The sequence below is a fragment of the Phoxinus phoxinus genome (genome assembly GCF_949152265.1).
Source record: "Phoxinus phoxinus genome assembly, chromosome: 2".
Classification (NCBI taxonomy): domain Eukaryota; kingdom Metazoa; phylum Chordata; class Actinopteri; order Cypriniformes; family Leuciscidae; genus Phoxinus; species Phoxinus phoxinus.
Window position 1 is genome coordinate 17,202,260 of NC_136877.1, and position 23,575 is coordinate 17,225,834.

General features: G+C 41.8%; 1 protein-coding gene across 5 annotated transcripts in view; it reads right to left on the reverse strand.

Moving 5' to 3' along the window:
* The window catches only part of LOC306993733 (uncharacterized protein), a 34,641-nt gene that overhangs the window by 5,704 nt on the left and 5,362 nt on the right, over positions 1-23,575 (reverse strand). Inside the window, exons 2-14 of one of the 5 annotated variants that reach the window (XM_079603733.1) lie at positions 17,853-17,897; positions 16,525-16,605; positions 13,680-13,727; positions 12,887-12,937; positions 12,666-12,779; positions 12,021-12,056; positions 11,821-11,919; positions 11,705-11,729; positions 11,138-11,220; positions 7,320-8,597; positions 7,120-7,207; positions 6,809-6,870; positions 6,207-6,727 (exon numbers count right to left, since the gene is read on the reverse strand). In XM_079603733.1, the coding sequence (XP_079459859.1) occupies positions 8,584-8,597; positions 11,138-11,220; positions 11,705-11,729; positions 11,821-11,919; positions 12,021-12,056; positions 12,666-12,779; positions 12,887-12,937; positions 13,680-13,727; positions 16,525-16,605; positions 17,853-17,897 (596 nt within the window). In that variant the 3' untranslated portion in view covers positions 6,207-6,727; positions 6,809-6,870; positions 7,120-7,207; positions 7,320-8,583. Of the gene's footprint in view, positions 1-6,206; positions 6,728-6,808; positions 6,871-7,119; positions 8,598-11,137; positions 11,221-11,704; positions 11,730-11,820; positions 11,920-12,020; positions 12,057-12,665; positions 12,780-12,886; positions 12,938-13,679; positions 13,728-16,524; positions 16,606-17,852; positions 17,898-23,575 lie in introns of those variants that run through there. The other 4 variants (XM_079603730.1, XM_079603732.1, XM_079603731.1 and 1 more) reach the window with 4 other exon arrangements.

Consider the following 23,575-nt stretch of genomic DNA (forward strand, 5'->3'; position numbering starts at 1 on the left):
CAGAAAAGCACAGCCTATGCGAGGCCAGGACGCTGACCAATGAGGGCGCTTCGCGCCCTTCTGCGTCACCTCCCGCCCAAACAGGCGTGGCCTAGGCCTATAAATACGAGCATAGCTGTCTAACACGCCGATTTTCTTAAATTCAACGAAGCTGCACGCATCGCTGGATTGATTCGAGCCGCCACAGCCGTTTGGATACAAGCACCTCAGCAGGACGAGCCCTTACCTGAAGCCGCTGGTCATCGCCGCCTTCAGCCGCCGTTCCCTGCTGCGCTTCTCCGGCGTGGATATATCCTTTCAGTTTTGTGTGTGTTTTGTGTGTGTGTTCGCCTACCGCGTCACACGCTTTTTCCTCACAAAAGAGCACGAGTGTCTTTCTAAAGATGTCTCGCTTTTCCTGCGGCTCCTGCCGAGCCGCGCTCATCGACGGGGACCACCACGAATTATGTGTTTCCTGCTTGGGCGAGGAACATGCAGCTATCGCTCTCGGTGATGGCGGCTGCCATCACTGCGACATGATGCCAATCGCGACTCTGCGGACTCGCCTTGCATCTTTCGCCGAAGCTGCTCAACCGCCCCCTGTAGCGCCGCGCCGTAAAAAGCGCCGTGCTCAGCGGGTCCCGGAACCTCCCTCCACGAGGAGCTCGCCGCCGCCGCCGCCGCCGCTAGCTCCTCTCAACGTTTCGCTCGAGTCGCTCACCGACGGACAACAGCCGCAGCACGCCGCTTTGTCCGTTATGGAAGACGACCAGCAAGCTGTATCAGAGGGAGATGATGATTGCTGTTCGCTTCTCGCTTCGGAGAGCGAGGGTTGGGCGAGCTCCGTGGACCTCCCCTCCCCCGCTGTTCGAGAGCGCAGAGGAGGGAAGATCAGCATCGAGGCAGAACTGATGCGTCTGCTCACACAGGCCGTGTCGAGCCTCGGCCTCGATTGGTCGACGCCCGAACAACCTGCACTCAACCGGCTGGATGGACGCTTCCTCTCTGGAGACCGCGCTGCGCCCCCCTCCAGACACGCACCGTTTCTTCCTGAGCTTCACGAAGAGGTAGCGAAATCGTGGAAGGCGCCATTTTCAGCCAGAGTACGTACTTCTGCCTCGCCAGCATTCTCCGTAGTGGACGGTGCTCAAGACAGAGGCTACCACGCTCTCCCTCCGGTCGAGGAGGCGGTAGCGACTCACCTTTGCCCACCCTCTGCTGGACGGCGGGCTAAGGGAGTCCTACCATCCAAAGCTTGCCACACGTCGTCAGCTCTGAACGGTCGCGTGTATTCCGCCGCCGGACAAGCTGCATCGGCGCTGCACACCATGGCGGTGCTCCAAATCCACCAGGCCAACCTCCTCTGCAAGCTAGACGAGGAAGGCCCGGGCGCGATCAGTGTTCCGGACTTGCGTAGCGCCACAGACCTAGCTCTTCGCGCTACAAAGTCCGCCGCACACGCCATCGGCAGGATTATGGCCACAGCTACTGTTTCCGAGAGACATTTATGGCTGACTCTCTCTGAAATGGCGGAATCCGAGCGCTCTGCGTTTCTCGACGCCCCCATTTCACCGGCTGGCCTCTTCGGATCCTCCGTGAAGGACTTCGCGGACCGATTCGCCGAGGTACAGAAAACTTCGCAGGCCATGAGACATTTCCTGCCAAAGCGCTCCAGTTCCGCAACAGGCCGCCCTAAACAGCCGCCTGCCCGAACTCAGCAGCGCCCCGCGCCCGCCGCACCGGCCCAGCAGCAACAGGCCCGAGAGAGACCACGGTCTCGCTCCGCCGGACGCCGCCCGCCACCGCATGGTCCTCGGCCCAAGATCTCAATCAAGCCCGAGGCCTCGGCGCCATCCTAGCCCTGCTAGGAAAAAGACGGTGTTCGGGTCCCGCTGCGGCCGGACTTCCACCAAAGATTCCCGCTTGTACAGCCCTAAGTTCCGCGTTTGTACCAGTGTACTCAGCAGCCAACAAACCGGCCGTAAAGCCCGTTTGCCTGCACACAAACGCCGTTTTCACGGCGACCCAGATAAATCTAAAAAAGAGTTTAATTTCTGGTGTTCCGGCCAAGGCCGATGGTGTAATGTGTGTAACTGCAATGCCCACCCAGTGCCCATTCATTCACACAAGCACAGCCCCGTTCAACACAGGGTTTGCACACATAAAATCGGCTCACACCGATTGTGCTTTACGTGTAGTGAGCGTGCCCACTGTCCAGTGCCCACAACCACTACACACTGCACGTTCCGCGGTTTCTGTAAAAACGAAACTAACGAACGGTCAGTCAGTACACAAACACAGTGTCCCCGGTGTTATAAATGTGCCCGCCACCAAGCGCCCACGTTTATTCACAAACATAACGAGCCCCGTAGGGCTCGCCCCGCGTGCTCTCTCTCAACTCAGAGAGTCGAGCGCGCGCGGGACGCATACTGTGTTAAACATGTCCCCCGCCTCAGACGCCACGGCGTCCATGTCACAGCACATGGTTGCTCTCGTGTCGCCGCCATTTCGCGACCAGAGCCCAGATTACATTCAACCCCTAGTCACACGTGCAGATGCATGGGAAGGACTACCCGGGGTTTCAGAATGGGTGCTAGAGACTATAAAAAGAGGCTATTCGCTACAGTTTTATCGACGCCCTCCCCGTTTTACGGGAAAAGTCGAAACCACGGTAAAAACAGAAGTAGCACATCTACTTCGAGCCGAAATAGCGAAGCTATTGAGCAAAGGGGCCATAGAGCCTTTATCTCAAGCTCAGAGCGAAGGGGGCCTGTACAGCAGATATTTCCTGGTACCGAAGAAAGACGGGGGTCTCAGACCCATTTTAGATCTAAGGCGTCTGAACAAAACGCTTGCAAAGCGGAAGTTCAGAATGCTCACGACCAGAAGTATCCTCGCGCAAATTCGCCGAGGAGACTGGTTTATGGCAATAGATCTGAAAGACGCGTATTTTCACATACAAATTGCGTCACGTCACAGGCGATTTTTGAGATTCGCCTTCGAGGGCCGGGCATATCAGTACACAGTCCTGCCATTCGGCCTATCCCTAGCACCTCGTACATTTACAGTGTGCATGGACGCGGCGCTGGCACCCCTGAGACTCCGGGGCGTTCGAATTCTGAACTATTTGGACGATTGGCTAATTCTGGCTCAATCGCCGTCAGAACTCGCTCACCACAAGACACTAATACTCGATCACCTCGAGTGCTTAGGTCTGAGAGTCAATTGGGAGAAAAGTTCACTGTTTCCCAGTCAAGGGATCTCCTTTTTAGGACTGGATCTGAACTCACTGTCTATGACAGCACAGCTGTCATCACAGCGCAGGCGAAATACCCTGCAAATGGCGAAATCCTTCCTCAGCGGCCACATAGTGCCACTCAGGAGATTTCAGAAAATGCTGGGCCTCATGGCCTCAGCCTCAACAGTGCTGCAGTTGGGCCTGCTGCGCATGCGCCCACTACAGTTCTGGTTGAGAGCGCGCGTACCGCGCCGAGCATGGCTACACGGTCGCTATCGCCTCAAGGTCACTCAGGAATGCATTTCAGCCCTGACACCATGGAGAGCGTCAGACTGGTACCGGTCAGGTGTAAGCCTGGGGACTTCCTCGAGCCTGAAGGTGGTGTCCACGGACGCGTCCACCTCAGGCTGGGGAGCACTGCTCGACGGCAGTCCGCTCTTTGGCCAGTGGTCAGAGCGAGCCGAACTACCGCACATAAACTGCCTGGAAATGATGGCAGTGGACTTTGCGCTGAGGCGCTTCTGTCCCCGGATAAAAGGACACCACGTCCTGGTCCGCTCGGACAACATGTCGGTAGTAGCCTACATAAACCGCCAGGGTGGCGTGAGATCCCGGAACCTATTCAGGTTAGCGGAACGCATACTGGTGTGGGCCCAGCACAACCTGCGCTCGTTAAGAGCAATGCACGTGCCAGGCCACTTGAACGTAGGCCCGGACAGACTCTCACGGAACAACGTTCCCACGGGAGAGTGGTCCCTACACACACAGACAGTGCGTCTGCTGTGGAAAACGTTCGGCAGAGCGGAAATAGACCTGTTTGCAAACCAGGAAAACGCTCATTGCCCAGAATTCTTTTCGAAGAGCGCGAACGCGCTGGCCAGAGTCTGGCCCCGCCGCCCGCTCTATGCTTTTCCTCCTGTCTCACTCCTGCCTCAAGTGCTGGAGCGTATCAAGGAGAGCGGATGCTCAGTACTGCTAGTTGCTCCATTCTGGACGAATCAGACCTGGTTCCCAGCTTTGATGCGACTGAAAAGTACTGCCCCGTGGCCGATTCCAGTGAGGAGAGACCTCCTCTCACAGGCCAAGGGCTCGATTCTGCATCCTCACCCCGAGCTTTGGTCCCTACACGTATGGGCCATAAACGGGTACCCGCTAACCTCCCAAGAGGAGTGTTAGACACGATCGAACAAGCTAGGGCTCCGTCTACTAGACGGCTCTACGCTTCCAAATGGTCGGTGTTCTCTGGATGGTGTTCAGATCAAGGTCTGTCACCACTTCAGTGTGGAGAACCGGAGATTCTCTCCTTCTTGCAAGAGCTATTGGATAAGGGAAGAACCCCATCCACGCTCAAAGTCTATGTGGCTGCCATATCAGCGTTCGTTAATCCAACGCTTGGCCGTTCACTAGGCAGGAACGACCTGGTGGTCCGCTTCCTGAGAGGCGCCAGGAGGTTAAACCCTCCAAGGCCTCCTTCAGTCCCCGTTTGGGACCTTTCTACAGTGTTGAACGCTATGAAAGGGGCCCCTTTCGAGCCTATTCACTCAGTTGACATGAAACACCTGTCTCTCAAGACCGTGTTTCTTTTGGCTCTCGCTTCAGTGAAGCGTGTGGGAGACTTGCAAGCGCTCTCAGTGAGAGCTTCTTGTATGGAGTTCGGGCCAAACGACTCTATAGTCGTATTGAAACCGAAGCATGGGTACGTGCCTAAGTCCCTCAACACACCGTTCAGGGCTCAGGTCATCTCCCTGTCGGCCCTGCCGGCCTCAGAGGACGGAAATAGCTCCCTTTGCCCGGTCAGGGCATTAAGAGCTTACGTGTCCCGTTCCGCTGTTTTTCGACAGACGGAGCAGCTCTTCGTTTCGTTCAGCGGGCGCTCCAAGGGACGAGCCGCAACGAAACAGAGTCTGTCTCGATGGGTAGTGGACGCCATTGCGCTAGCCTACGCATCTAGAGGCTTGGAATGCCCTTTGGGCATCAGAGCACATTCCACGAGAGGCATGGCCTCTTCATGGGCTTGGTATAGCGGAATCTCGTTACATGATATCTGTATGGCGGCAGGCTGGGCCTCCCCGTCTACATTTATTAGGTTCTATAACCTAGAGGTTCCTGCGTTGCAGGCTAAACTGCTCTCGGTCTAGAAGACTATGTATAAGTGTTCCTGCCCCGCACTGCGGCCCAGGTCACTTCAATGGTAATATGTACAAGTGCTCCTGCCCCGCGCTGCGGCCCAGGTCACTTCAATGTCTAATATGTATAAGTGTTCCTGCCCCGCGCTGCGGCCCAGGTCACTTCAATGTTTAAGCATCACTCACTGACAATGTGTCCCATGAGCATGCTATTACCCTTCATATATATCTATATTTACATATATATGCTATTATGCCTTAAGAGGCACTACTATAAGGGATGATGCTATTTTAGCCGCTCTCCCTATACTTCTTGGGGTAGGCGCTTGTATACCAGGGCGCGCGCGCCCTTAGGTGTCTGTGTCGATCCAAGAACACGCACGGCGGTTTGCATAGGGTTCCCGTAGCGTTCTTCGACGCAGTACGAGAGAACTCTACGTAAGAGAACGTACTCGGTTACTAACGTAACCTCGGTTCTCTCTAGGAGAGGGAACGAGTACTGCGTCTCATGCCGTGCGTGTCCACGCTGCGTCGCTTCATTGACGAAAATCGGCGTGTTAGACAGCTATGCTCGTATTTATAGGCCTAGGCCACGCCTGTTTGGGCGGGAGGTGACGCAGATTGGTCAGCGTCCTGGCCTCGCATAGGCTGTGCTTTTCTGGCAGAGCAGCCAATGGGTGAGCTGTATTGCTCCGCCTAGGTTGTATGCTTCAGAAAAGCGTTTTACAATATTACAAAATTAAGGATTAATTTTTGGCTTCAATCTCGACAAAGAAATATCTTTCCCGTAGCGTTCTTCGACGCAGTACTCGTTCCCTCTCCTAGAGAGAACCGAGGTTACGTTAGTAACCGAGTACGTTTTATTTCAATCTTTGTCAAGAAAAGCCAGTGATGGTCATCTTTTTGTCTGCAATAAGATATATTGTTATCCAAGGTCAGCAATAGTACTCTGTGTGAAAGTGTTTTAGCACTTCCTTTTGAAGCAACTCAATCTCTAGTGCCAGTTTTTTCTTCTTTAAGGTGTCAAGTTATATTTCTCCCCTTAATTTTTTTTTTCAGGTCAAAATACTACATTTTCTGTTGTAGATTCCGTTTATATAGGGTACGGATATCACCCTGTGCCATGTTTGGATAAAAATTATTGTTTAAAAAAAGAACTGTCAACACAAGCCTCATGCAACACAAATAAAAAGTAAAAGTAGGCTACTACACTGCCCACCTCTGTATCACTTTGTGCAGTAGGCCTTTCTGTAGGCCTTTCCTCCTGCAACTCATATTGCAGTCAGAAATAATATGTACACAACTATACCTTAAGTAAAGTAATTTATGCACTTACAAGTACTTCCTCCAAAGGGCAGTCATCTAAGGGGTTTTCTTCACTGCCCTGTGTAATAGAAACAAATGGGTATTGCAAAGTGCTGCACTTTCTTCCCTTTTGATGTAAAATTAGAACAATTCCACTTACTGCACATATTTCAGCCACCACTTTCTTGGGAACAGGTAAAAGTGTTGGTGTATTGTGTAAAACTGCACAAAAGAGGAAACGCAATGGCATTACAATGAACTATGAACAAATGTGATCAATAACTCATGGCAAAATATTCTTACATTAAGTTCAGCAGTTTTCACCTTCACAAGTCAAAGCAATTGATCACTATACTCAATATTTAACAGTTGAAATTACTGTACCAGCCATTTGGATTATATAGGCCTACTTAATTTAATGCAGCAAAAAAATATTTTAGAGTGTAGCAAGATAATTTAAAGCTCATTTACCAGTAATGAAGGTTTTGCTGCTGGGGTATAATGTGGGGGAGCAGGACCACCACCTGTTTTTTTTTCAGCTCAGCCTTTTTCTTGGTTGCTGTTATAAACCGACAAACATATCATTTAACAGTGTTTTTCTTTTGTAAAAGAGACAAAGAACAGTAGAAGTGGAAAAGATTACCATTTTGAAGAATATTCTTGTACTTCACTTTTACTTGTTCCCATGTTCTGGTGGGTCCTGAGGTGGCTCTCATATTAATCAGAGCGCCAATGATGCATGCTAAGGGGAAAGTATGCAAATCACCAGAATTCAGGAGAAGGGCGCTCGTGGCTGGGAAATGATGGAACCAGGGGGACTGGACGCCGTAACAGCCATCTTATCCCTGTTTTAATATTTCACATTTTGAGCAATAAGAACAAAAATTAGCTAATGCTTGTATTTATTTTCTACAATAACACATTTGCTGATGCCTCATCATCCTGCACATGCTAAACTTATATCTAAATATGTTACAATTTAAAAGTAAATCCACATTGTTCTCAAGGAAGGCAACTTCCCCCATGTTATACCCTTAACACGTCGGTCTGTGATAAAAATTAAGCTAATTATCCTTTATAATTCAATACATATTCATATATATAACTAAGAACTGATCAAATCCTTGGCTTGTAATGATTAAACTATGTTGATAAAACCATTTTAACAATAATCTGGCCTTCAATAAGTTTGGCACTACTTGTGTATATGATCCATATTAGCTCACATTGGTTACCTGCTAAAACAAACAGGTAGTCTATTTTAGATGTGTCAATGTGTCTTTAACTGAAAATCCAGATATTCATTTGAAGTTCTAAACTTCCTTTAATCTTTCAAAGTCAAAGTCTTTCGCTTACAAATTCAGACTATACAATACTTAAAACAATTTAAAAATGAATAATAGTTGTATTGAACAGCATCACACAGAACAGTCAGTTTATAGTAAGGACCCAACAGTTGGAGTTTAAGGAACAAATTAAAAAAAAAAAAAAAATTGTTATGCAGAATTTTATTAAACAATATACAGTATTTTGCTGAAAATAATAACAAAAAAGTAAAAATATTGACCAATCAGTTAGTTCAAGATATAAATGCTAAACCAGGCAATTTTTTAATTATGTCACAAAATTAAAATTACAAACTAGGAAATTGATGTGTAAAGAACCAACTTTTCTTTACACTCCAGTAATGTTGCAAAGCTGATAAGAATTAGAGTTTACAATCCTATTCAAATAATGGAGTATGTCCAAACACAATATTTCCTGTTTGCTGTCCTGAAACACAAACACCCCTCTTAAAGTAAGAAATCCGTAGCTTTCATTAAGCTTTCATCACTCCTTTCCTCTTCAGTTCCTCTGTCATTATCCTTCAATATTCAGAGTAAGTGAGTGTGGATTCATGGCTAATGTTGAGCCTCTTCTCCTGCAGAACTCCACTTATCTTGCTGCAGCTGTATTAAATGGTGATAGAGACAATAAAAAAATAGAAAAAAATAAATAAAATTGGCAAAATCATTGAAGGGACAGTGATACCATTTGGGACATAAGTGTAGTATTTTTAATTTAGTCTTTTAAGAATTTTGTGAAGATCTGTAGGTTAATAAAAAAAATTATCGCAGAAGACCTGTTTGATTTTTTTCAACAACTGTTATCACTGACTAGGTTTACAAGCTGTTAAAAAAGCTGTTAAAATGTAACTACACTGTTAACTAACAGAAAAGTTATATTTTTGTAGCTGTAGGCTATATAATCTTGAAAAATGTTTGTCTTTGTATTGCAAGTATTGCAATATAATATTATAACAGTTATTATACATTTATTGCAAGTAAGCCATAAATTAACAGAAAATGTAATTTTTTTAATTACAGGACAAAGAGTAATGAGCTGCCAGTATATCATCTATCATTTTACGGATTTATGTAACATTTGCAGATTTTATAGGCTACCATTGAATAACAGAAAGTGTCCTGTTTTTTATTGTACGTATATGTATCTTAGATTTATACAATATAAAACACAGAAAGTCAAACAGACTCAATTAACAGATTTTTTTTTTTTTTTTTTACTACGTGACCAAATCCGAGTAATGAGCTGCCAGTACTTAGAGTGATAACAAGACTTCTCAGGAAAGTTGTAATAAATCATTTACCCACTAGAGGGAGGAATTGCGCCTTAAAGTGGACAAATTCATTGCTTTAAAAAACAAAAAACAAACACAAACATCAAGCTACACACAAACATTCATTAGCTCATTGCAGAAGAGCCTTTCTTAGGAATTGTTTCTGAGGTTTATGAGAAAATGTTCAAAAATAATGTCTGACTATTGTCAAGGTTAATGATAATTTTATATCCAAAAAGAAAAACTTATTTTTGAGGAGGTTTGGGTTGTTCACATTGTTTTTTCTTTGTCTATAATATTCTATATTTTTGTCTATTATGTTTTCTAAACAAAATCTCTGTGTTTAACATTTTCATGTGGTAAACACAGAAAGTTGCACGACATAATGATAATGTTTTTCACATTTATACTTAAATAAAACTATTATGCCAGACATAAATAGGAACAAACCACATTGTCGCATTGACATGCTGGACACAATAGCTGTTTAAAGTCACAGCACTCATTAAAATTTTCTTTTCAACAAAACAATCGACAGCATTTCCTTCATCGTAATCATGGTTTGAAGCATGCAGGGACTTAGTCAAATGAAATTGCACAATTTTAACCACACACTGGACTGGATCTGAACTTGCAGAGAACAACATTTCCATATTAAAAAAGTCTGTGTTTATACACAATGACATTGCAGGTCTCTAGGGTTACAGTGTGATAGTGTTTTGCAGTGGAAATGCCTATCTTTAATCTCCCTATTATCTTTAGTGGGTGGCGGTTAGGGAAAAGGGGTCAGAGGCAGGGGAATGCTGGCATTTTGGAGGTGCGATAAATAGGAGGAAGCACCTTCCATTGGATCCACAATGAGATATTCAAAGCCCTCGGCTTCCTCTGAGTGTTTGGAGATGGGGAATGCGATGGAATGCCGAGAAGGGAAGGGTGTGGACAGATTTTAGGGAGAGGGGAACAATCTGGGTATGACAAATAGGATTGGATCTGTCTTATTGCCTGTGAGAGGCTTTTGAACCAAACAACCGAGTCTCACTGCATCTAATGTTTGCACTAGCAATAAAAACATGTAGCAACCATGCCAAACACATGAGTGAAGAGTGAAGTTATGTAGGCTAATAATAAATATCCTGGCTTTTGATAGAGATGCTTTTATGTATTAAAGGGACAGTACTCTCAAAAACGAAAATTTTGTCATAATTTACTCAAGATCATGTTGTTCCAAACCTGTCTGTATTTCTAGAACATAAAATTTGATATTCTGAAGAGTATTTTCACCAGTTTTTGTAAAAAAAAAAAGACAATTTTCATAATATATTCTTGTGCTTCACGGTGAAGAAAGATATGCATGGTTTGGAACAAACAAATTTGACTTTTAAAAATGTCATCTTGTAGCCTGGAAATCCAGACCTAAATCTGAAAGATTAATGGTCTGGTGTCGACTAATGAAAATCGGCCAGCTCGAGGGGCGGCACCAAGCACGCATTTGAAAATCTCACTGCACAAAATTGGCTAACACTACGACCAATCACAACAAAACACGGGGTGACGTATCCAAAGCGACGGAAAGGAACGATTCGAGCGCCGTCTTCTGTTCCTCTTTTAGAGAAAAGGCAAGTCTAAATCTTTCATTGTAGCGCCTAAAGCCGTTTCAAACAACTGGTGTTCATGCATAGCCATCTTGCAATGTATACTTAAGACTTCGATGTCGCAGTTCTGTCGTCATCTCACCTCTGGCCCGCCTATATCAGATAACCCGATGTGATTGGTGCAGCTCAGATACAAGGGCATATTTTTTCTAAAGTCTTATTCCTGTGTTCTCAAAAATGTATGCAGTGATTATCACAGACAGAGAAGTAAGTGACATACCATTGTCCTCTCCAACTGATGTCTTACTGACTCCTAACAGCATAACACCGTCTTTGTTACTGTCTGTCCTCTGGAAAGAAGCACTGAGTGCCCGCAACAACATGATAGAGAAACACCATTGAAAACGATAACGTGAGCCATCAAAATATAACAATACATCGTACACAGACTGTTAAGAATTTTCATATTCAATCAGCAATTTTAGACAAGGGTATTGTACAGTATACAATTGAATTCTATCATACACTACTGCAGCTACACTGTATTCAACCACCCAAAACGTCATTTACAGTTCATATTTAATACAGGGCGTGGCATTTTAATTTTTTCATCCAGATTTGTGTAAAAAAAAAAAAAAAGAAGCATTCTGATTAAATAATACGGTATGCGAATAAAATAATTTCCAGTTCAAACTCCGAATCACTGTAGGCCTACTGAAATTCAGAACAGCACCACTCTTGTTTGTGCAACATTTTACAATAACAGCCAACTGGCTGTACACTATCTTTATATGATAACTAAACCGTACAATCTTAAGATTTAGATTCTGTAAACATATACACTCACTTCTCTGTTCCATTGTCAGCCATTTCTGAAAAGAGGGAAAATATATGATTATCATTTATGGAGTTACTGACAGAAATTAAGGAAATATTGCATAGGATTCATTCAGATTTAGTCACCTGGCCGATTCTGGACTTTTTTACACTTGAATTTCAAGTAAATCATTGCTGCCAGTACAATACACAGAGCAGGCAACAGAATCCACAGATATATTTTTTCTATGAAGAGAAAGATGATCATGACTACATTTCACTGATTAATATACTGTCTGCACAAGAGCAGCGGTTTGTGTAGTGACTGTGCTTGGAATTTAATATACCTGAATTATCTACAAGCTTTCCTTGATTATCGGCTCCTTTAATTGGAAAATAAACACAATTTTACACACAGGTCTTTTGTACAAAACATTAAAGCAGTCACAGACACACAAATACTTTAAATTGTTGTATTTTAATTACTGCTGTCATTTTGTTTCTTGTGTTTTGGATAAGAAAGGAAACCATGCTTATCTGATCTACATGCATTAAAATATAGTACATGAAAAACAATGTTAGATTTTTGTAGATCAAAAAGTAGATCATGGTGCTAGCAATGCCAAGATCATGGCTTCAGTGCCCAGAGAATGCAAGACTTATAAAGTATACATGCAATTCAATGTAAATCACTTTGGATAAAAAGTGTCTGCATAAATTTTCCTCCACAAACATTTGTAAAGATATATTAATGGCATTGCATTAGATACCAATTTTCAAATTATTCAAACATTTCAAAGTGTGGATTAAGTATCCAAATCGTTTTTGGGGTGAATGTATTAATAACCTAGTTGGAGCTCCAAAAGTTGCATTTATAGCAGAAAGAGTATTTAGTACATTTCATTCAGGAATATTCCCTTTACGAAAGCTATGATTGCAAAACCTACATTTGATTGTCCTTAAAAAAGTGCAAATTGTGAAGAAATGCTCACCAGGAGATGCTTTGCTTGATGTTGCAGTGATGGTTGGTTGTGGTGATAAAGAAGGAAGCATGGTAAAAGTGCTGTTGTGATTTTGTTTTCTAGTTGTGTTTGGCTCTAGAGTTGCTGACAAGGATACAATACAACATATATTAAATATTACTTCATAATAGAATAAAAAAAAAGAAAAAAACTCTTTATTTTATAGACTTTACATGAAAAAAATAGCTTACTAGTAGTCAGATTGTTTACAGTAACTGGGGTTTGTTTTGGTGGTGCAATGCCTGTTATTGTATTTGTGGAAGAAACAAAAAATCATTATGTATTGACAGAAAGCAGAAAACAAATGAAACATCTAAAGCATATTTCAGAAATGTCATTGTTGCCTACACGTTAGCGTCAAATATATAACAGAAGTATATTTTAGCTGAGTTGCTTAAATGAATGACATGAAGAATCAAATTATACAATAAATACAGTAACCACCATTGTAACTTTTCTGAGATAAATCAAAATTAATTCACTCTTAGGTGAGAATTTATAAACAAAGATGTAACAGTGGTGTACTGCTCCTTCTGCTGAGCAAAGAAACAGTGTCTACATATTTACATGTATTTACACATTTAGAAGGGTCCCACTTTAAGTACTATGTACTATGTACAAATTACTCATTTGATACAATGGACTTATTGTGTACATACATGTTTTTACATTGTACTTATATTTTTAAAATACCTGCATGTAATTACAGCTGTAATTAATGTATGTAATTACATTTGTAATTACACTGTTGAGCCTTCCCTTACACCTTAACCCACCCTTAAACTTAACCATACCACCACACCTGTCCCTAACCTTACCCGTATCACATCTCAATAGCAGCAAAAGTGTTTTACAATACAACATGAACACAATAAGTACATTGTACTTATTTTTTTATGTAAGTACATAGTACTTAAAGTCACTTAATATAAAGTGGGACCTAAAACGATTTTATTAATCTATGACAAATCAAACAAAACTCACTGTTGGATGGTAAACCAGTGGTAGTAGGACTTGGTGCTTCACTTGAAGCTGAAAAGAAACAAATATAAACCACATTCTAATGGTCACTGACACCATTTATTGAACATGTTCAAACTGAGCATGGTAGAAACATACTCAAGCAGAACTCAAGCAGAACATACTATGTATTAACTGTGTTTGAAACAATTGTGTATAACAACAAATGTGTATACAACAATTCACCAGGTCTGCAAAGGTGTGTACTGTCTCTGTGTTGATTTCTGCTATAGCAGTTTTAGTGGCGTAGGTTTGATTTCGAAATTGGTGGGGACGGGGACATATATTTTAAGGTTTGATCGAAATTATTGCTAGGGATATATCAATGTCACTAGATATTGGTAGGGACACGTCCCTAGCGTCCCTACTAAATTCTACGCCCCTGAGTTTACCGTAGGCAATATTTTTTTAGTATGATTTGACTAGTGAAAAAGCTATTTTGCTATAGAGACACCATCAGTGCCAAATTACTGTTGCTCTAGCGATAAGAGAAGAAAGCCTAATCCATGATGATGCAAAGCAACAATATCTGCTGCTAATTACAAAAACAGAAAACAAGGATCTTAGATTATATGCATGTAAGTATGATTCTGTAACATGATATCCACAGAAGATGAAGATAATAATCCAAGGTTTATTAAACGAGTACCAACAAGAGAGCCAACATGGGAAACAGAGTGTCAAACACAAACAACAACCGACAATGAACATAACTAAGAGAGGAACTTAAATACACAGTGATAATTAACTAGAAGACGAACAGCTGTGATGAATGGTGTTAGTGTCCATGGTGACAGATTGTAGCAGGAACATAGAACAAAGGGGGACACAAACTGAAGAAATACAATCTAAACGTCCTTAAACTGAATTAAACTGAACATAATGGTTGGTGACAGATGCTGATTGTCCTTTCTCTGGTTTTCCACTATTTTTAAAGTCTGTGTTTGAATAAGCTACACACACACACAAGTCAAGTCACCTTTATTTATATAGCGCTTTTTACAATACAGATTGTATCAAAGCAGCTTCACAGTGATAACATGAAAATAAAAAAAAATAAAAATTTCATCATCGTCCACCTTTAAGGCAGATCTATAATATTGTTGAATATTAAATGTCCCCAACTAAGCAAGCCAGAAGGTAAGGCAACAGCGGCAAGGAACCAAAACTCCATCAGGTGACAGAATGGAGAAAACACACACACACACACACACACACACACACACACACACACACACACACACACACACACACACACACACACACACACACACACACACACACACACACACACACACACACACACACACACACACACACACACACACACACACACACACACAGCCTAGGTTTTTTCACATAGCAGCAAAATAGACTTAAAGGTGCATTAAGCAACTTTTCATGTTAAAAATACCCGTTTTCTAACCCATACATGCTTAAACAATTGCCTGATGGGCTGGATGAGCCCTTCTCTGATCACTGAAAAGAAAACTTTCGTCTAGTGCGTGCACATCTCTGGCTGCATTTTCGCTTGCCGCCCGGGGTGGCATAGTTCTGCAAAAACTCATAATCTTGCGCTATGCACCTTTATACTTCATAAAAATGAACTTGAGGTATACTTATTTTTCGTAAAGGGTATTAAGGGTTTTGTTGAAGGTATTGAGCAAGCTTTTACACATCTTAGGTCTGGTGAATATTATCAAATCACTGTTACTGATGAATGATGAATTTGGGCAACATTTTTATACATAAAAACAAACTGAAAAAAACCCATCTTTGAGTTCATTCATCTTTTTGCAGACTGTATGGCAAACTCTAGCCTGGTAATACCAGACTCTGCTACTTCACTTTGCTTCGTAGACAGAGTCTGGAATGGCATAATAGAGAAGTGTTTTCTCTCTCGCTAGGGGGCGCTTGTCTGAAGTTTAAAATCATTGGTTACCCGTAAGCCAATCAGATAAGTTTAGTTAGGACGTATGTTATGCGCCTGTACAGCCGCATCCAACCACAGACATCATGCATCGAACTCAAATCTATGATCGAACTTCCACTGTAAACCTGCTATAAACACATGATGATGCGAGCGAAATACCGTGAACATGGCTGCAAACGACTTTTGCAGATTATGCGAAGTTAATCTATGCATCCACGGTACAATCACGGCCTCTAAACTTATTTTTGACAGAGTGAAACAAGAAAATATTTGTAGCCAACTCTCAAATTTAGGATTAGATATTTTAAACACAGCCAGTGCCGCTGCTAGCCATTTTGGTGCCCTAAGCATAATTCCTTTATGATGCCCTCTAACCCGAGAAGCTTCATGAGGCACGCGCGCGGTCTCTTGCTCTCTCTCCCTCTCTGCCGTGCACGCGCTACGCAGTTTGGAGCACAGTCTCTGTCTCGCGGGCGCGATCGCTCTAGATTCAGGAGATTTTAATTTATTCGCGGGCGTCAGTGAGCCGCTATCAATATGCGGGAGACTCCCGGAACGCAATTTTTTTGGTGCCCCTTCAGCTCTTGGTGCCCTACGCACAGCGCGTGGTGGGAGCGGCGGCACTGGTTTACCATAACAGAGCGAATTGCATCCCGTGTCTCGTTTCGGTTTTCGATTTCTCTAACCTACAATGTAAAACTCGGCGCTTAGCGTCTACGTCACAGCTCTCAGCCCACCCTCTGTTCGTTGATTGGCCCGGCCGTCCGAAGGCCGGTGGAAAACTGAAAGATAGGCCGCTATCTCAGACTAACTACAGGAGCGAAATGAAATTAGCGGAAGTAGGAAGTCTGATGTAGTCAGGCTAGGCAAACTCACCATTATCTGAAGAATCGGGAGTTGGTGCTGCAGTTGAAGTTGCATTAAACAGATCTGTCTTGTCATCCCTGACCTCAGTTGCTGAAATTTTTCAAGCAGAGCATAGTAGAAACACATGAAGATCTGTCTTTATATCCATTCCTATGGACTATTTATAAGATGTTGAGCAATAATTAGAAAAGTGGTCCTCTGTGTCTTTCTGCTAGCAGTTACATTAGCAACTTGTTACTTGTTCAATATGGCAGATGGGTAAGTTCTGATGTTGTGCCAACTCCTTTCCCCGTCCTCACAAATCCTTTCCCCATCCTCACAAGACTACAGGGAGAAGCTATCGCATCATATCCTATTCTTGGTAATCAAGTAATCACGTATTGAATCTCTATTTAAGAAAGCCATAAAAACGTTTGATAAAAAGGCATTGTCATTTCACCATATGATGTTTTATTAACAAGGTTCGGGAGGAGCACGTTCAGATAATTAACACAGATAATTAACACAAGTGGAGAGCACTCAGCAATCAATAGTAAAAGGTATATACACTCAGCAGTCTCACCTCATCCCATTGACAGTTTTTGCAGCATCCCTCCACCACCCCTTCTCCACGCTTCTAGTCCTAAACACTTACATACGGGGGGAGTACTCTGGGTTCGGGCCGAACTCCGAGCTCGGAGCCCTCCCTCCGGACAGCACGCCAAATACGCATTAAACTTTACCCCTTCAAATTATATGTAAGTGTGAACTCGTGAATGTGATATTTTAGATAGACATACATTTTTAAACTTTGACAATTTCAAACGTTTCAAGTATACTTGTCTGGTATATAAAGTGTTGCATAATCTCGCCACATAATTATGTGTATCTTTTAATTTATAGTGAATTAATGTTGTACGATTGTTGGCTGTCTTTATGTTAGTTTTACCTGCATAGGGACTGCAGATGAAAAGTAGTTATTTTTACTAATTCTGGCATATTTACATGGTGTATTTTCATACAACTATGTTCATGAATATGCATGGTCCCTATCAAATAAACAAATCAAATAAAAGTTGAACCAGTTAAGTATTATTAGAAACAAAAATGTGCCTTCAGAAAAAGGGTTGAGAAACACTTGCAGAAAACAACAAAAAATAAATATGTTCCTCGATTTTATGCGATAAAATCTCTGATGTGAAAATCTCTGCTTTCAATTACAAAAACATTTGTGTACATCTTAAGTTATTTCTCAATAAAATAACCAGTGTGGGTAAGCCATAATTGTACAAAATCAGACTCAATCAGAGGAAAGAAAACGATTTTATTAATCTATGACAAATCAAACACAAACTCACTGTTGGATGGTACAGCAGTGGTGGTACTTGATGCTTCACTTGAAGCTGCAAAGAAACAGATATCATTAAGCACAGTGTAACAAGTCATTGGCACCATTTACTTTACATGTTCAAGCTGAGCATAAAACATACTCAAACAGAACATGTTGTAAAGTCTTTGAACTATTTGGTAGAAACATACTCAACATGTTGTGATGTTTATGTTTTTCAACTATTTATAAAATATGTTTAAAACAATTGTGTATAAGAACAAATATGTATACAATAATGCATCATGTCTGAAGTGGTGTACTGTGTGTGTAGGTTTCTGCCATAGCGGGCACTCTGGTTTTCCACTATTTGGAAGGTCTGTGTTAGAATAAGCTACACACAAGTAAGTTAATATTTAAACAATTAATTCCATGTTTAGCATCAAAATGTTTTAGCATCCAATTTAGCATGTTTTGCATAACTGTCTAGCTTAATTAGCATGGATACACATCTTAGGTCTGGTGAATATTATCAAATCACTGTTACTGATGAATGATGAATTTGGGAAACATTTTTATAAATAAAATCAAAAAGGGGAAAAAAAATCTGAATTGTTCTTTTATCTTTTGCAGAGTGTATGGCAAACTTAACATTATCTGAAGAATCAGGAACTGGTGCTGCACTTGGAGCTGCATAAGACAGATCACTGACTTCAGTAACTGAATATTTTCAAGCAGAGCATAGAAACACATGAAGATTTTCTTGTAATTTCCGTGCATTTGAACTATTTATAAGATAGATGTCTGAGCAATTATTCATTATGCCTAGAATGTGGCACATGTGTGGCTTTCTGTTAGCAGTTCAATTAGCAACTTGTTACTTGTTCAACATGGCAGCTAGGTATATTCTGATGTTATACCAAATCCTTTCCCCTGTCAGAACCCCACCTCACAAGACTTTAAGGAGAAGCTATCACACAATGTCCTGTTCTAAAATGCCTTTCTTATTTTCTAATACAATTAGTTAATTAAGATGTCTATGTCAACTGCCCTTACGAAAAATAAGTTTATTCAAGTGTTTTATTAGTATACTTCTTTTAAACTAAAAATAAGAAAGTATACTTTCAGTCTACATTTTATATACTTCTCAAAAATATACTTTATGTACATTCAGAAATATACTTAAAATTACACTTAATGCTGCTGCTCTGAGTTGGTTTGTGGCTGTAAGCTTAGTCTAAGCCTCGTATTAGCTTCGTATTTCTTTCTGTTTTGAACCATTATTTACTATAATTTCTAGTTGTTTATACTACTAAATACAGCTTACTCAACATCAAACATTAACCTGACATCGCTAGATTCTTATTGCTAGCACAACACGCTAGTAATTCACTAGCCTGTTAACGCGCCACCCGTGCGCTCAGTTATTTATTTATTTATTTGTCTCTCGCGCACCCACACCTTTGAGTAATGTCTTCTCCTGTTATTGTCACATGCACTTCATGTCACATGTTGGCATAGCCTTCTCTGTCAGCAATATAGGATGTGATAAATGCAGGGAGACAGTCAGGCTAATCATAAATTCTCTAAGACTATTATTCGGCACTAATGATGTTCGACTCCGCCAGTCGGAGATCACCAAAATTAACATTAAATAGGTGTGTGAACTTGCAAATACGATGTCAAGCACTGTAATTTGCTCTGCCCACCTTCCTATTCGCAGGAGTGATGAGATAGTTAGTAGATTGTGTTCACTCAATGGCTGGCTGGCGAAGTGGTGTCCGCTAAATAATATAGAATTCATAGACAAATGGAAAAGTTTTTTGGGCAGACCTGACCTGTTGAAAAGAGATGGTATTCATCCCTCCTGGGATGGTGCTGCTCTTCTCTTTAGTAATTTGGTTCATAGTCTTAGGGATATAACATGACAAATTGGGGCCCATGTCAGGAAACAGACAGACTGGCTTAACCGACTGTCTGCCAACTGCCTTGGCGTCACCAAGGTCAGATAAATCCCATCACATAGAGACTCTTTCACCTAGATATCATCATATAGAGACTGTGTCTGTTCCCCGAATTTGGAAATCCAAAAAAACGTTACAACCTATCTTAGGTTAAAAACGTAATTGATGTTCAACAAATAAAAAACAGATATAATACAGACGAGCAAATGTTAAAGCTTGGGTTGCTGAATATTCGATCCCTTACTCCAAAAGCACTCATTGTTAATGATATGATTTCAGATTATAACATAGATGTGCTGTTTTTGACAGAAACCTGGCTAAAACCAAACGATTACATTGCTTTTAATGAGTCAACCCCACAAGATTACGGTTATAAACATGAACCTCGTCTGAAACGCAAAGGAGGAGGTGTTGCTGTAATTTATAGTAATATTTTCAAAACCACTAAGAAATCTAGTTTTAAATATAATTCTTTTGAAGTGTTGGTGCTTAATGTAAAAATATATAGTGTAAACGATAAATCACGTTTGAGATTTGTGCTGGCTACTGTATACTGTATAGACTTTATCAAAGAATTTGCAGACTTTCTATCAGAATTAGTATTGGCTGCAGATAAAGTGCTAATTGTTGGTGATTTTAATATATTATATACACATAGATAATGAAAAAGATGCATTGGGATTGGCATTTAAAGACATTGTAAACTCATTTGGAGTTAGACAACACGTGTCAGGACCTACTCATTGCCGTAATCATACTCTAGATCTAATACTATCACATGGAATAGATGTTGATGCCGTTGAAATACTGCAGCAGAGCGATGACATCTCAGATCATTATCTAGTCTCGTAAATTACATTTAGCCAAGGCTGCAAAGCCGACTCCGTGTTATAAATATGTTAGACCTATAACTTCTGCCACTAAAGATTGCTTTATCAATAATCTTCCAAATCAGTTTTATCATCTCAGCATCCCGGATAGCTTAGAAGAACTTGATATTGCAACAGAAACGATTAACTCTCTCTTTTCCAGCACTTTAAACACAGTTGCTCTGTTGCGCTTAAAGAAGATTAAAGAACATAGTCCAACGCCGTGGCACAACGAGCACACTCAGGCCCTTAAGAGAGCAGCCAGAAAAATGGAGCGCAACTGGAAGAAAACAAAACTAGAGGTATTTCGGATTTCATGGAAAGAGAGCTCGATTGCTTACAGAGAGGCTTTAAAAGCTGGTAGATCTGCTTATGTTTCAACCCTATTAGAATAAATTAAACATAAGGTATCCTAGGTATTTATTTGAAACAGTGGCTAAACTAACGAAAAAGAAAGCTTCAAGCCCAGAAGTTTCCAAGCAACAAAGCAGTAATGACTTTATGAACTTCTTCACTTATAAGATCAATAATATCAGGGACAAAATTATAACTATGCAACCGTCTAATACAGTATCGCATCAGGAAGTGCATTGTAGTCTCCCTGAGGGAAAATTTGATTCATTCATTGCTATAGGAGAGGAAGAATTTTGCAAACTCGTCAAATCATCTAAATCGACACCTTGGGCCCTATTTTAACGATCTGAAACGCAAGTGTCAAAGCGCAAAGCGCAAGTAACTTTGTGGGCGGATCCCGGCGCTGTTGCTATTTTCCCGGCGGGATAAATGACTCTTGCGCCTGGCACAAATCTAAAAGGGGTTGGTCTGAAGTAGCTTCATTATTCATAGGTGTGGTTTGGGCGTAACGTGAAATAAACCAATCAGAGCGTCATCTTACATTACCTTTAAGAGCCGGCGCGCTTGTTCCATGGCGGATCACTATTATAACGGCGGGTTTGCCAGCGCACGCCAGTAGCGGTTCACAGCCGAGGAGACTGACGTTCTCGTCAGGGAAGTAAAACACAGAGAAGTGACATTGGTGATGATGGGAGAAACCCACCCAAATTAGCTTCGGTTAAACAGCCGTATAATTTGGGTAAATGTGTAGCCTAATCTAGATTTGATCTTTTTCACATCTTCACGGACACAACAATGATTTCCCTCATGTGTTAATATTTTTCCTTGTAATAATGTATGATTTGCAAAAATGAAAACTGCTGCTTCTGTTTATAATTATTAGAGAATCAAAGTGGATGCGCGTTAACACGCTACATTATGGCCAAGCACGCGCCCTTAAAATACCATATCACTAACGCGCAATGCGCCACTGTCTTTAGACTGTTTTTTTCCTGGTCAGTGGCGCAATTGCTTTCTAAAACTGGAAAATAGCACGAGGGAAGTTTTGTGCCGGAACACGCCTCCTCTTTGCGCTGAACCACCCCCGCGAGCGCAAGTTCATTCCCTAATTTACCGACGTGCGTCTGTGGAGGGAAAAGTCCGCTGTGCGCGGGTGCAAAATAGGAATGATACATGCGTCGGTGTTCAAAGTCAATTGCGCTGGATGCAAGATAGGGCCCATAGTATGTTAGACCCATACCGACTAAGCTGCTGAAAGAGATGTCATAGATCCTCTTCTTAATATCATTAATTCATCTTTGTCTCTAGGATACGTACCAAAAACCTTTAAGCTAGCTATGATTAAACCGCTTGTTAAAAAAACGCAACTTGAGCGCGCGTTTGCCTCGTTTTTTTCACATAGCAGCAAAATAGACTTAAAATACTCCCTTCATTTTTTGTCATACATGCTTAAGAAATATGAAAAAAAACTGTTAAATGTCTTCTTTTTTATGGATTCACTTAAAATCGAAATAAAACAGTGTGCTTTTGTCAAATAAAGAAAGTAAACAGAGTGTGCTTATGCCTCTCCGTCTCCGTTAACTTTTTTTCAAGACCACGTCTCTAAACTTAAAACTCAGCGAATACTATTCACTCAGACATGAGCTATATATCTCTATAATCATTTAAGTGTGTAGTTTTAAATTATCTAATTCAAAACTAAAACAAATATTCTCTGTTTATGTAATCTATATAAAAAGACAGAGAGAGATCAGCCGTTCTCATTATCGTTCTGGTAGCTAATTACTCTGCTAATTTGACACACCCATTGAGAGCGAGCACTATTCAAACGCAGATGATCTGAAGCAACACATGCAAACCAGTCAACACCCACAACAGCTGGAGAACACACTGTAGCCTACTTTACGTTGAGGCACTGTGAGAAATAATAATATCGTAATAATCCTGGAAATTTTACCTCAAACGTGCTGGAGTAGCCTAACAACGGATCCAGCTGCAGATCAGTTAGTGCTTTGTTCTAATCGCGATATGAAATGGTGTCTGTAAACCGCAAAAGACTGTTTAAATTTGAATCGCGTTTCTGTGTTTGAATGAATGAACGGCACAAATGCATGCTGTTGTTTACTACAGCTCGCGCGTGTCTGTGTGTAAATGAATTAACCTTTAGTTTAACTTTTAGCAAACTATCTATATTGCCTACTTGAATATGTCACAGGCCGGGGGGGTCAAGCCAGACTGCACCCACCCCTGAAACCCAGAACCACCTCGAGGAGCGTGCCAAAGACCAAGCAGACAATTGAGTAAAATTTAACAAGGTTTATTGAATAAAATTAATTAAAAAGTCTTGATGCTGTTCTCTGTGTCCCCCAACCAGAGCGGGACAGGATCTCGTGGTCACAGCGAATCCTGCGCTGAACAGACGGGCACGTATCCAGGTAAGCCAACCTTCTTGGACCGTCGAACGGTCAGGACGTGGCCAGTGCAGGAGCTGATGGCCAGACGAATCTTCTATCAGACAGGTGAATATCCAAGCATAGGTCCCTTCGTGTAGGCGCAGAGCGGAACAG